This window comes from Phyllopteryx taeniolatus, chromosome 5 (genome assembly GCF_024500385.1).
Source record: "Phyllopteryx taeniolatus isolate TA_2022b chromosome 5, UOR_Ptae_1.2, whole genome shotgun sequence".
Classification (NCBI taxonomy): Eukaryota; Metazoa; Chordata; class Actinopteri; order Syngnathiformes; family Syngnathidae; genus Phyllopteryx; species Phyllopteryx taeniolatus.
Window position 1 is genome coordinate 29232374 of NC_084506.1, and position 14090 is coordinate 29246463.

Genomic DNA, 14090 nt, shown 5'->3' on the forward strand with positions numbered 1-14090 from the left:
TGTGACAATAATTACCAGCCCTCTGGTGTTTGTTTCTAGAAGGCGAGTCATCAATCATTGAGAAAGCCAATGAATTATATAGTAAAAATGATTCTTTAATATGGAACAAAATCAGAGCTCAGCTCCATGGCTCCGTTCATCACACTCTAACACTGATGGGAGGAAAACAACGACCACCAGTAAGATCACAGTCCGCTCGGCCAAAAAACAGGAGAGGCTGAAGAAACAAAACATGGAACGCAAAACCAAAGTGCTACTAGGTGTGACCTTCAGACGCCCTCACTTTGACCTCCTGATCCATGATGGGACACGGCAAGTAACCACTCTGCTGCCTCACTGGGCTCTTCCACCTCCAACCGTTCCTCACCCTTTTGCTCCTGGGGTGAGGTCAGCATGACGGCAGATATGAAGCAACAGAGTGGTGTAAGGATAACATAAATAAGCATCTACATATTGGTATAATCATGGCTTGTGCTGAAATGGCTGACGTTTTCCTGCGTGAAACTCAAGTGCGAGGAGGCTGAGGACGTCTGTGGAGGTCGCCCAGTAAGAACCCGATGCTACAATAACACAGAGACGTCAACAGAAGCACAACACACATATGTACACAGCAACAGAGCAACACATCAGAGCACTTGCTTATAAATTTAGAGTGTGCAAGAGAGGGGTAGCAATGGTCCACAACAAGTAGCTCATTAGCGAGTGGGTCCCATCTTTAAGGCTTTTCTCAGTCTCTTGTTACAAACGAGGTGACAAGCAGGCCTGTGCTTGACCTTTGAATATGGCTGCTTTTGACTTGAAGTTCGCTGCGCTGACAGGTGCCCTTCGTCCTTACAACTCCACCATCGCAGGTCAAAGAAAAGGACGACCACTTATAAGAATGTATGTTCATCAGCTTTAGGGCCACATTGCTTTTTTTTTTTTTTTTTTAAACGGACAGATGGACCAGGCCATTCGTAGATTAATTTATAAAAACAAGTACAAATGTGTATTTAAAGCTTGTTTAGCTTAATAATAACATAATACTTAACATATTATTTCATTTTATCATCGGTAAAATGAAGAAGTGAGTTTCAGCTTTTTCCTGTCAGTGGTCATCACTCCTAGTCACTCGCGTGACTTGTTTGGCCGTTTTTATGGCGGATGCGACCATCTGCATGAAAGGCAAGTGCATGAATCACTACGCTACCAGTCTGTTAGTTGTAATAGTATAATCATAGTTAATTAACCACATTAAATCAAATACAAATGTTATAATATCCCTGTGACTGGCTGACGACCAGTTCAGGGTGTAGTCCGCCTTTTGCCCGAAGTCAGCTGGGATAGGCTCCAGTGCCCCACGACCCTGAATAGGATAAGGGGTACTGTGAATGGCTATATATATATATATAAAAGAAATATTAAAATAAATAGTCCTATTTTAAATTTATACTGTTATATATTTACTATTTTGTTTATTGTGATTTTATTTATTATTCCCATAAATAAATGTACCAAATATTTAATGAGATAAACAGCAAATTTAATGCAAGGACTCTTGATAATGTAAATGCTTGGTGGGTCAAAGTAAAGAATGGATGTGGCCCAGGCGTCAAAATGTGCCCGTCCGCTTAGGAATATGCATACCGTATTTTCCGGACTATAAATCGCACTGGAGTATAAGTCGCACCAGCCAAAATATGCATAATAAAGAAGTAAAAAACATATATAAGTCGCACTGGAGTATAAGTCGCACTTTTGGGGGGAAATTTATTTGATAAAATCCAACACCAAGAACAGGCATTTCATCTTGAAAGGCAATTTCAAATAAAAATAGAATAGAGAACAACAGGCTGAGTAGGTGTACGGTATGCTAACGTAACACATTCAGCTAACGTTACATGACGCAAAAACAACGAACTGAGAACGTGCCTGGTATGTTAACGTAACATATTAACAGTTATTCGGATAACTATAGCATAAAGAACATGCTAACAAGTTTACCAAACCATCAGTGTCACTCCAAATCACTCAATCCAATGAAATCTTCCTCCTCGGTCTCACTTCTAAACAACTCCGCCAACTCCGGAGGTAGACGATGCGTCACTTCCTCTTCTACGTTGCTTTCGTCAGGCCTAGAGCGCCCTCTTGCGGTTGTCAGTGTGAAAATAACATGTGAAATTATATAATAACGTGTTAATAATTTCACGTATAAATCGCTCCGGAGTATAAATCGCACCCCCGGCCAAACTATGAAAAAAACTGCGACTTATGGTCCGAAAAATACGGTACAAATTTTCAGGTATTGGTCACGGAAGATGGTGAGAGACTTTAACGTGAAACGTTACGCTTGAAATGGTGAAAATAAAGATGGAACAGGTTTGGCAAGTGAAATCAACAATAAAATTGCAGTCTGAAATATTTTGCTTTACATTTGGAATCAAAGCAGACGACATGATCACTTACTTATGGGGTACCACTTTACAATAATGGATACATGTCTATATTACTGAAGGCATTAAAAACAGATGAAATGACAGCATAAATGACTTATTATTGAGTCATTTTGAAACCAAATTCAAGTGTTGGGTCATTATTTAGGTAATGTGTTGCCACACTTTAGAATAGCAATAGCAATTGATTTTGTTAAAACTCTTACACTGAGGTCACTGGATGATTTGACCAGTTTTAACTTTTAAAGGGAAGTCCTATTTTGTACGTTGTTATTATATGATATTATCACCCGTATTCTTGTAAGTTTTAGCACATCGTAGCTAAACAGTACATGAATAAATGTGACTGACCTTGCCGGGCCATATTGTGTTTAGCTCTGATTCGGGGATGTTGTGCATGCACGGTTTTGGCTGCGACTCTGCCTCTCTAGTTTTATGTGTCCGGCCCTGGGGAGGAGGTGCAAGCCTCTACCTTCTTTTTTTGTGCTTGATTCCTGTCTGGTCCACAGAGCTCTGCAGAAAAAAAAATAAGGTGAGGAATAAGAGCCGCTAATGGACACAGAATCCCAGATAGACGAGGGAGCATGGATTACTGTTAAATTAGACTCTGGAGGTGTATGCATTACCATCTGAATGGGAGCGTAAATGAACAATCGAGTGGAGGAAGTGGAAATCTATACTTGGTGGAGGATTAAAATGAAGCTTTGCAATGAAGGAGTTGAGTGGTCATGGGGGGTATCTGCCAGCTTCAGCCAACACAGTCATCCTGCACCCGAACACACACCGGGCCACATCAGAGAGAGGGATGGAGGGTAGGAGGGGAGCTTTGCACAGAGAGCATTAGCGTGGACCAACACACACTAAACACACATGCACACACATTAATGCACTGGGTCCCAGTCTGCGTTCCACTGCACTCTCCTGGCTGCCAGAACCTCGCTGTGTCTTATAAAGTAAAGAAGAGAGAGAGAAAAAAATGCAACAGAATAACCAACTGACAAACAAAGAGACAAAATTAAGAACAACACACTTTTGTTTCCACTGGCACAAATTTAAAAAAAAAAAAAAAAAAAAAAAAAAAAAACACAACCAAAACTTAAGATACTGTATAAAAAGCGCCAGTGGCACACCGAGTTACTGAGAGAATTTCAGTAACTGGCTTTAAAACAGCTCTACACTTATTTTAGTCTACCAAGTACTGTATATACGAGGAACCTTACCAGGCAGCTAAAATCTATACAGTACTCTCTTGTTCGTATATTTATAGATGTTTATACACTTTACAAAGTTGGCAAAAATACATAAAGAAATAAATATGCAAATACATGGAATTACATTGTACACATCACAATTGTGTGTATTTAAGTTTGAGCACTCTTTGTTGAGGAGGCAAGCCAGAGCAAGTTCAGACAGGAAGGCGAAGAAACAGGAGTGCTAGCCGCAACATCCCAAACGAGTCCCGAGTTAGTCTTACTTTCAGACCCTGCTAATTCCCCACCTGATGACAGTGGATCCAAATTCCTCAAAGTCTAGCCAAATTACAACCCCAATTCCAATGAAGTTAGGACGTTGTGTTAAACAAATAAAAACCCACCCACCTGTTCCCAATGAGCCTGTTCACCTGTGGGATGTTCCAAACGGGTGTTTGATGAGCATTCCTCCACTTTCTCAGTCTTTTTTGCCACCTGTCCCAGCTTTTTTGGAACGTGTTGCAACCATAAAACTCTAAGTTAATGATTATTTGCTAAAACAATAACGTTTATCAGTTTGAACATTAAATATCTTGTCTTTGTACTGTATTCAATTAAATATAGGTTGAGCATGATTTTCAAATCATTGTATTCTGTTTTTATTCATGTTTAACACAACGTCCCAACTTCGTTGGAATTGGGGTTGTACTTGTACCGGCAGAGACAGCAAAATACTCTTAAGGCTTTGGAGGATCTGGAGTAAAAGATTATTTTTAAAGCATCGATAAACGAGTGTTTTCTGTTTTACCCACGGGATGCCCGCTATGGGATGGCATTACAAATGGAGGCAGGAGTGGATCTACTGTCCTTCCTGCAGGCTGCGGGAGTAGTAGTGGGGCCAGTCTGAAATATGAAATGTGAGACCATCCCCGCATGGATATACAGTGGACAAAGAGAAGGATGGAAATAACTTGAGCCAGATTGTGCATTTGGTTTTCAAATTTGGCATGCAGCTTTGTGGAGAAAGGCCCAGGTTCTATTTCGGATACAGTGGAACCCTAAAGGTCAAACATAATCCATTCTGGTCAAAATCAGTTTAAAAAAAACAAAAACAACAAAAACATGTAAAAGAGGGACAACATGATTCACATTTGGAATACCAGTGTTGGGAAGTATTTGTACTTAAGTAGATTTTTCAGGTATCTGTACTGCATTTATTTTTCTGATGACTTTTTACTTTTACTTCCTACATTTGAAAATAGTTTCAAAATATTGCCCATCCATTGCCTTATTTAACCTGTTTTTTTTCTAACTGTTGGCTACAAGAATAATTCATGTATCAGCCTACAGACCACAAGCTTCTGGCATTTAAAATTCTCTGTCTAATCTGAGGGAAAAAAACAAAACAACAACAACAACACATACACATTTGTTATCGATACGTAATTAAGCATTTTTGTTATATTATTTTGTTTTGCTCATGAATGACCTGTTCTCAGTTCCTGTCAGAATTTAGTTTGCAGCAAATCTTTGTCCAGTGATTGTTTTCTTTTCAGTACAATGCAAGTTAATAAAAGAGGGAAACTATTTTGGGAGCAGCTTTTTTTTCCCAGTGTGGCAAACAGATACAGAATTGTATATAAGTGACAGGAAAAATTCATTCCTACTTTTGTATGAAGTACATTTCAGTTTGTACTTTTTAACTTTTACCTAAGGAGATCTTTAAGGCTTCATTATACTCGCGCTGACGTCACTGCGGCAATCCCGCGCGCAGTTTGCCTTTATACTCAAGCGCAACCCACGCGCGCAGTTTTGAAAATGTGCTGCAGTTCCCCTCCAAGCCGGGGGTATCGCTACGGCTGGGGTTGGCTAGAACACCACAGGGTGGAGTTTCTGGTACCCGTTTTTCCTTTCCTTTCCGGAACAAGGAACAACGCAACAACTATGGCGACCGTGGAACAGTTTCTGCTAGAACAAAAGGACTTCGATGACCAAATGATACGTTTAATTATGCTGCAAAATCAATCAAGAAGGCAGCAGAGTCGTTGGTATGTGGAACTAAGGGGAAAGCTGAGTATGTCATCACAGCATGTGACTAAAACGGACCAATCACGAGAGATGATCTCTTTATCCATCCATCCATCTTCTTTCATCACACACACACACACAAAAAAGACTGCCCTGATAAAATGCAACGACGGTTCAACCGCCAATTAATTTCTAATTAACTTTTCCCCAAAAAGTTTGGTTATACTTTTATACTTGAGGGGCATTCAAATGTTGAGGTTCCACTGTATTTAAATGGTCAATCTTATCTTCTTCTTATTCAAACCTCCAACTTGTGTGTATACAGTTTATGGGTACCTCTAATCCTGGCATTTCTGTTAAATTTCACCAAGATACAGGCCCCTTTTGTGGTGTCGATTGTGCTTAATGAGAGGAATACGAGGCCGAAGCACAAGCATGCCAGTAATCTTCAGGGCCAGGCACTCCCCTGCTTCTGGCCTTGAGCTGCCTCCAAATTCAGTATGGCATTATCCGTGTGAGAGTCGGGTCAATCCTGTCTAACACAATTGCATTACAGTAAATCCCAAAGCCCATAAGAAGACAGGGGAAGGCGTCGCCAAAGAGACGGGGGGCAGAACGGCTGCCTTTTCACGCTTCTCATAAAAATACATATCTGAGTGTATTAGTGACTCAGGCTTCTCTGCAATGTGTACCATATTCTATTTCCAGGAAGTGTCAAGGTGGGAGTAAAGCTACGTGGCAGTGTTGCTACAGTGGGCCTGGGATGCGTCAGGTAGCACTCCTTCCCTTTTCCCTCCCCCAACTGCACGACGCCCTCTAACAAAAATACAGCGGACATCAAAAAGCCCTTGTTCAAGAAGGGCGGTTATAATCAGCATCGTCCACATCACCACTGTTATCATGAACGCGTTTTCATCATCATTTCAAGTGACAAAGGAAAACTCGTTGTACAACAAATGTTAATTTCCACCAATGATATTTACAGAAAGTTCTCAAAAACAGAAGGATTTTAGTATCACGGTTGTAAAGAAATAAACCCAACACAAGAACACCAAAGCACACACATACTGACCAACAATCAAATGTGAAGAAAAAGAAAAAAAAATGTCCAATTTCTCATTATTGTTACAATTCAAACAACACTTACTTAAACCTGATTGGGAGAAGTCATACTGGTTTTGACAAATGCTTCAGACAAGTCAAAAGGTGAGTTTGGGGTGGAGACGGAGTCTGCCTGCAACAAGGTGCGACTCACAAACTCGGGGAAGTGACAAAAGAGACCCAAAACGATAACAACTAGGCATTACACTGATTCAGCAGAATATCACCTGCACATGCACACCCTCCCCAATGACACCACAGCAGCCTCATTTCAATCCACACACGTTCCGCGCGGTGTAGCTTTAATTTAATATTTAATTTAATAATACTACAGCAGAGCAGGCACCTTTCCAAAGACGGGAGTCACGGACGCCACATCCATCAGGGGAAAACTTGCATTATACAATAAGGAAGGGTGTGGTGTGTCAAGGACAAACAATATCATCAGGCCCACAGGGATAACTTGGTTATTTATTTGATACGGGGTAAACTAGTCCCTCCACATGGTTTGTTAGCCAGATCATGAAAAAGCTACATGGTATATTTCTTTGAAATTGTATTGACTTGTAGTTACGATATTTAATGTTAAAGACAAAATGACTGTCCTAAAGACCCAATGAAGTAATTTTCATGTTTTTTTAAATTCTAAATACAATAAATATATTTGAAGGTAAGTGCTGAAAACATATGCAAACACTGAGAACAATTTATGTCTGAATTTTCAAGATATACCATTAAACTGTTTTTTCACCATGTCAGTTGTCTGGATTTTTTTTGGGCGGGGCTAAAATGGGGCACACTGATGCAACCAGGAAACAGCATGAGTCGCCCCTCCCCGACAATATAATTACCAAGCGCCCTTATTTTATGCAGAGGCCATTCGGCGTAATTCCTACTTCCTTAGTCATACTAACTTGGCCCAGTTTTACCACTGCAGCGTGCAGTTAGCCATCAAAGTATGCCTACAACTCAACAAAACACATCTTCCCTGGCGTGTAATGTGTTTTGTGTTATTTGGGCGACAGTGTCTCTGCCACGGTGCGTCCCCACGCGCAGCACGTAGCAAGGCAGCGGCGCTCGGACCCAGCGCTTCAAATCTTTCACAGGCAATCATGTTCACACTCAGTGTGTCAGCACAAAAGCTGAAGCAAAGTTAAAGCCAGGAGCTTTGTAGACACTCAAGTTTTTGCCGAATTGTTGTACTAAATCATTCTTATCTCTGTAAAGAAAGAAGTTTGGATCTCATTAGATTGTGCAAGTGTTGGAGCTGGTTGGTGTTTATATATATAAAAAAAAAAATGGAAAAAATGTTACTGACCTAGCTTAGCACCTTAATATTGGATTCAATTTTTCTATTTAGTGGGACAAATTCCTGTTCAGTGTTATATATAAATGGAGGATGCCTGGTGGGATACACTGCTTCACCAAGACCATGCATTTCTAGCTGAATAATTTAAAGTTTTAGGAGTATGTAAACTAAGAGGTCTCAATATTTGTAATCACATAATGCAAATAGACATTGGATTATAAAAGCATATAAGGGAAAAGTTAACAGAAAATCCTCTTGGTTGTAACATTTCAATTTCAATTTTACTTTCAAATTTCAATTTCCATTGTTGGCTTGTCAGTGGTAATAATTCCTAACACCTGCAAGTTGACTCCGCCTGGTCAAAGAGTAATGACGAAGGACAGAACTAAGCCTGTTAACAAGCTAAGCAACTACACACACACACACAAAGTGAGCATCTGTAACTTTGCCACGCTTTATTCATAAACTGGCAGTCCTTTGAAGGAAGGTCACATATCTCACAGTTTAGAGGCATGAGACAGGCGGTGGTTACATAAAACTCAGATTTAAAAACGCTTTTGTGTTGTTTAATGTACCATTCATTGTAATGGTGCTGGTTTGAGGGCTGCTGGCAAAGAGAGAATGTTTGTTATGCAACTTTTTGAATAATCATACAAAGCACATTCAAATGTTTATTCACTTTGCAACCTTGTGCATGACTATTCATGTAGTTTACGCTAGATGTAATCACGGAAAACATTATATCAGGTCATTATCACCAACGATCTTTGCCCAAGGGATATTTTAGTTCAAACAAAGGTTATACAGTGATATCAAAAATTTGCATTAAGGAAAACAAAAGCACTTCGTGGTGTGCTGTGAGTTTTAAATGTGCCACCGAGCAACATGACTGCCTCCATTTTGCCTGCACCAGCAGCAAAACACAGGCCTCGTGTTGCTAAGAATAACGCCACCTCTTTTGTCAGTTTACTAGGTCGAGTGTGGTGATTTATTCCTCCTTGAGCACCATGCAATCATGGGGAAATGAAGTAACAATAGTAAAGCATGACACTTACAGTATATAGCGCTTTTCATGACACTGAAAGATGCTTTACAATTGCACAAATAGCCGCGGTAGTACATCTCCTGCACATTCACGTAAGGAATGTGCGTTGTGATTATTTTCCTCATTTGTAGTCTTTTCCAGTATCTTTATGATTACTAATGAGGGCACACGTTATCTTTCGCCTAGCAAGTGGCTTCAGCAAGCTGTGTGTTCTATTCTGTCCAAGGAAAGTACACATGAACAGGCCAACGTAGCTTAGAGGCGCACTCGAGGTCTAATCTTGTGCAGATAATGCTAAACCTGAGGTTTATCTTATGACATACATTATGCTGAACCTAAGTTTTGTTGCTTGTCGCACTCTCTAACTTGGGCATCTAATGCACAGCCATACAGTTAGTGTGTGCATCAACCGCTCAACTGTTAACTGTCAATTAACTTGGATAGCAGTGTATACATGCACTATGAAAACGATGGTGATGTAAAATTACGTTAGGAGGTTCACCTTCAAAATTGAATAGCTATCATTGTCAGACATTTGGAGTGGTGGCCTGAAATGTCAAAACTGATACTGGCCCGGTATATTCATGATATAATACAGTCAGTTGTTGTGACTATTTAGTGTCTATAAACTGCCTTATTCAAGACGCTTTAGGAAATGATTACTACAATTGCATTCATGGCTATTATTGCTAATCTCACTAAAATTAAGGCATCGCAATTACACAAATTAATATTAATGCTTCAAAGAATAAACCAATTACAAAATTATTAAACTATTTACTTAGCACTGACATTCCAACACTACTACTACACACTCAAGCGCATGTCAGTCACGGTTTTTCCTTGTGTCATCGCAAGATCCTGTGTCAGCCGGGTTGTTTCGGTGATAAAAGTCTTTACGTCCGAAACCGAAAATACACTTTTGGGCCGTTTTCGGTAGTTGAAAATTTTGGATCACTTAGAAATTTGTACTGGCCCCGCCAGGCCAGCATCTATAGGTAAGTGGTGGCCCGACATGGCAGTGTATGGACCCTGGGCCACCGTTAATGTCGAGCCGCGCTTACTGTGTAGTATAATCATAAAATAAGCGCCAAGCCAACGTACACTCATTGGTCGGGACGTAATGTGACTGCCGACCGGTCGTCCAACTACGTTTGGGAAGCTCAAGTTCTTATATATGGGGGAGGCGCGACTCATGCTGGATGCCCAAGTGCGTCACTGGGTGCCGTTTTAGCCACACACCCAAAAAGTCATGAAAAAAAGAAAAGGTGAAAAACAGTTTAAGGCTATACCTCCACAATTGAGTACTTCTCAGTCTTTGCACATTGTCTGCAATTATCTTCAAACAAGTGTAATAATTGAGAAGAAGAAAACAAGCAAATCTATAAATTCACTTTACAGGGTCTTTAACCGTCTTCGATTGACATTAGATATATGAGAAAATGTAACATAAAATCTTACCAATTAAATAAATCCCAACTAGTGGAGCAGATTAGGGCTCAAGGGACTTTTACTACTGTAAAAACACTTCTGAGCAAGTAGCTTTAAATGACTGCAAGTATCCATGCTGTCCAAGGATGTCTGTTTTATTTACTGTGAGGGAATTTGAGTTGACTGCGGCTGACAAAACAGGCAGCCACTGAAACACTGTGCTGGTCTCGAGCACCCGGGGAAAAGATTATCTGCTTCTCCAGTATCTCGCAGTCACAGATCAGTCCATCTTCAAAAATCACACCCACGGAGTGCGAAACAGTGCTATGGGGTTAGGGTTAACCATTTTTTTTTTTTTTTTTTTGGTCAGCAACAAAGCCAGAATCCACTCCTGTCGGACTGCTTACAGCATCACGAACAACATACAGAAACTGTCAGTCTCTTGCTTGGATCTCTGATCATGCTTTACACTTTGTGTCATAACAATGGTGCTCGGCAAGCCTCCTTCACATGACAACCAAAGCAAGCTCGCCTTTCTCACCGCAGGAGTTTGCCAACAGGAAACACCCACGGTAGTGAATGTTCACAAAAAAAACGAGACAAAAAGAGGAGGATTTGCAAATCATGTTTGACCTGTATTTAATTGAATGGATGAGGATGGATGAGAGCCCTTCATCCGTCCTCTTTGTCCTCTTCTTCATCTCAACAACCTCAAGTCACAGCGCAGAGGCAGCCTCTCCCCCAATCTCTCCTTTAACACACTCCTCCCTTCATTTTCACCAGTACGATAATCATCATCAAAACCATCCTCAACCTCAAGGTTATTATTATTATTATTAAATTTTGAAAAAGTGCAGATAGAACTTCCCCGCGCCCTCGTTCAGAAGGCAGGGCAGTATAGGAGGATGGGGAAGCAATGGCAGTAAGAAGAGAGAAAGAGAAAAGAGAAGACTTCTGCTGCGATGGCAGTTGTGTTGCTCGAACACACACACACACACACACACACCTAAACACACTTGCACCAGCAGGCATACATTAATACAGACGCGCCACAGAGGCAAACAGGTTGGGAAGATGGAGCAGTTCTCTGAGATCTTCAGTACAATAGGGCAAAACGAGAGCACAGAGCAGCATGAAGAATTCCTATTCTCAATACATAAATTGAAGTGAGCGCGCACATTGGAAGGCATGCACACAAATCAGCACACATGTTGCGTTACCTTCGTTGCAAGAAGATTTGAAATTGTTTCCCTCTTTCACTGTGAAAAATGACATCATCGTAGGATCTCGGATTTACAGTATTTTTTTCCCACGTCTTCTTTTTTCTCTCTCTGTGTCAAGGGCTTATTGGCTGGAAAAATCAAGAGTGATCCGCCTCATGAGTTTATCGTGTCTCCGCTTTCCCAGCTTTGGAAAGTTCAGTACATATACAGTATATCTTTTAACCTCTAATTCTGATTTGGAGCTACAGCACAGCAACCACAGCACACAGACGACAAGGGGAAGGTGGTTGTTGTTTGATGGGGGTAGTTGGTAGGGAGGAGGGGACCACTGATATTGTGCCAGAGGATAAGAAAGAGGGAACAATAAAGAGGAAATGAGGGAATAGAAGAGAAAAGAGGAGAGAGACACGAGTATCAACAATACCATCTTGAGCTCAGCTGGTTTCATTACAAACCAAGTATTGATTGCTTTCTACGACTTAAACCAGACATTAAACCACACTTACAGTAAGTAAAAGGTGGGAACAAAATAATGGAAGCTACAGTACATTGGAGACAAAAGAATGGAAAGAACAACAGATAAACTATGGATAATATACCCTATTTGTATGGGGGAGGGGGCAATCTATAAGCCTAATATATTAATGTTTATGTACATACAGTACATATTGGATAGTATTGTGTTACTGGAACGATCATACACTATATTATGTATCACTTAAGATTCTCTGTGATCCCACGGGACTGGCACCTTGAGTGGGTCAGTGGCTGCAGTGCAGTTCAGGACCAAGGGGTCCGCATATAGAAACAAAACATTAGGCCTCCACAGACAAAGTGTAGAAGAACGTATGGGCAGTCAAAAACAGGAGAGGGTGAAGTGGTGAGAAACAGAAATGCAGACAGGAGCGTATGAGAGGAGGAACAAGGACAAGAGAGAGTTTAAAGGTTTAAGAGAGCAGATGGCTAATTGTACCCGTGTTTCGCAGCCTGGCAGCAAGTCAGTCTTGTGCATAAGGACGGGACTGGGAGGGAGGGGGGTTGCGGGGAAAGGAGGGGCCATGGAGGAAGGTGGGCAGTGCCATTAGGCCTTGAGAGCATGCCATTGGGCCACGTTGGTACGCGGCCGGGCGAGCATGTCTTTCCAGTGCTTCACCTCCGCTGGACCACTCTTCCACGACAGGTAGATCTAACAGAAGGGAGGAAGAGGAGGGATGAGGACTGTCCGAAACGAAAACCGCAATAACAATCTTAAAACGGATATTTTAATAAGGCTGTTTTTTTGTTGTTTTTTTTAAAATACAGCTCTTGCATTAGAACGAGAGCAATGTTTCCCAACCTTTATTGAGCCAAGGCAAATATTTTACATTGGAAAAATCTCACGGCAAACTTCCAAAGATAAATGTAAATTTACTCCGAAATCTGTCTTGCCAGCGTGGAATCTGGACCTTTTTAGTTGAACAAAAAGCTATTATTCAGTTGTATGAAAGACAACAGGTGGATACACAGGTTAACTGCACTTTTTGCCATCAAGTGGAAGAGCATAGATAGATAAATAAAGACACATTAATTGTAGGGCTGTAATGATACAGTATCGAAACCAAAAATCGCAACCCTTCGCGACATGAACCTGTTGCCTTTGAAATGGCAGAAAAATAACAAAGCCTCCAGTCTACATCCAGTCATGCGAACTTGCAGTGCTTCCAAACTTAATGTGATAATTATTATTATTGTTATTATTTAATTAATATTAATATTAATTAACTAATATTAATATTAGTTAATTTAAAAAAAAGCTTGGATTGAAGAAAAATGTCTTCAGAAAGAATCCTCCAACTGGGTGTCATGTGACTATTTTTTTCCGGGGGGAGCAAAACTGTGGCTACTGCTAATGCGAGTTCTGTTTAGCAATGCCAAGCCGACCAAAGGTGAGAAAGAGTCTGTAGCATTTTGCAGAATATAGCCATTTGTGATGCAGTCCAGTAATCATACGGAACTCAATATGGATATGAAATATGAAACATTTCAGTCGAGTATAAGATAGTATAAGATTTCTTTAACTTATCATTTTATTCATGAGAGTAATGGTTAGAAAGTGGACAGTCAAGAGATAAATACTAGCCAAATTAACCTGTCCCAGATGTTTTCAAGAGTACTTTAATATTACTTTATGATTTAATTTAAAAGTAATTGCAACACATGCAACAGTCACTTTGGAGTCTGGAAATTGGCTCTTTGGTACAGTAACAGTTTTTTTTTTGTCAAGCCGTCGTCTATGGCATCTCATCTTAACGGATTTGGAAATCGGAAGCACACTAATTCCTTGCAGCTCAT

General features: G+C 40.5%; 1 protein-coding gene across 10 annotated transcripts in view; it reads right to left on the bottom strand.

The window, feature by feature from the left end:
* Positions 1-74: 74 nt before the first annotated feature.
* Positions 75-14090, bottom strand: part of syt7a (synaptotagmin VIIa) — a 120782-nt gene continuing 106766 nt past the window's right edge. For 8 of the 10 annotated variants that reach the window (XM_061774605.1, XM_061774600.1, XM_061774606.1 and 5 more), the window contains one exon: positions 75-12945. In XM_061774605.1, the coding sequence (XP_061630589.1) occupies positions 12841-12945 (105 nt within the window). In that variant the 3' untranslated portion in view covers positions 75-12840. The remainder of the gene's footprint in view (positions 12946-14090) is intronic. The other 2 variants (XR_009788697.1, XR_009788698.1) reach the window with 2 other exon arrangements.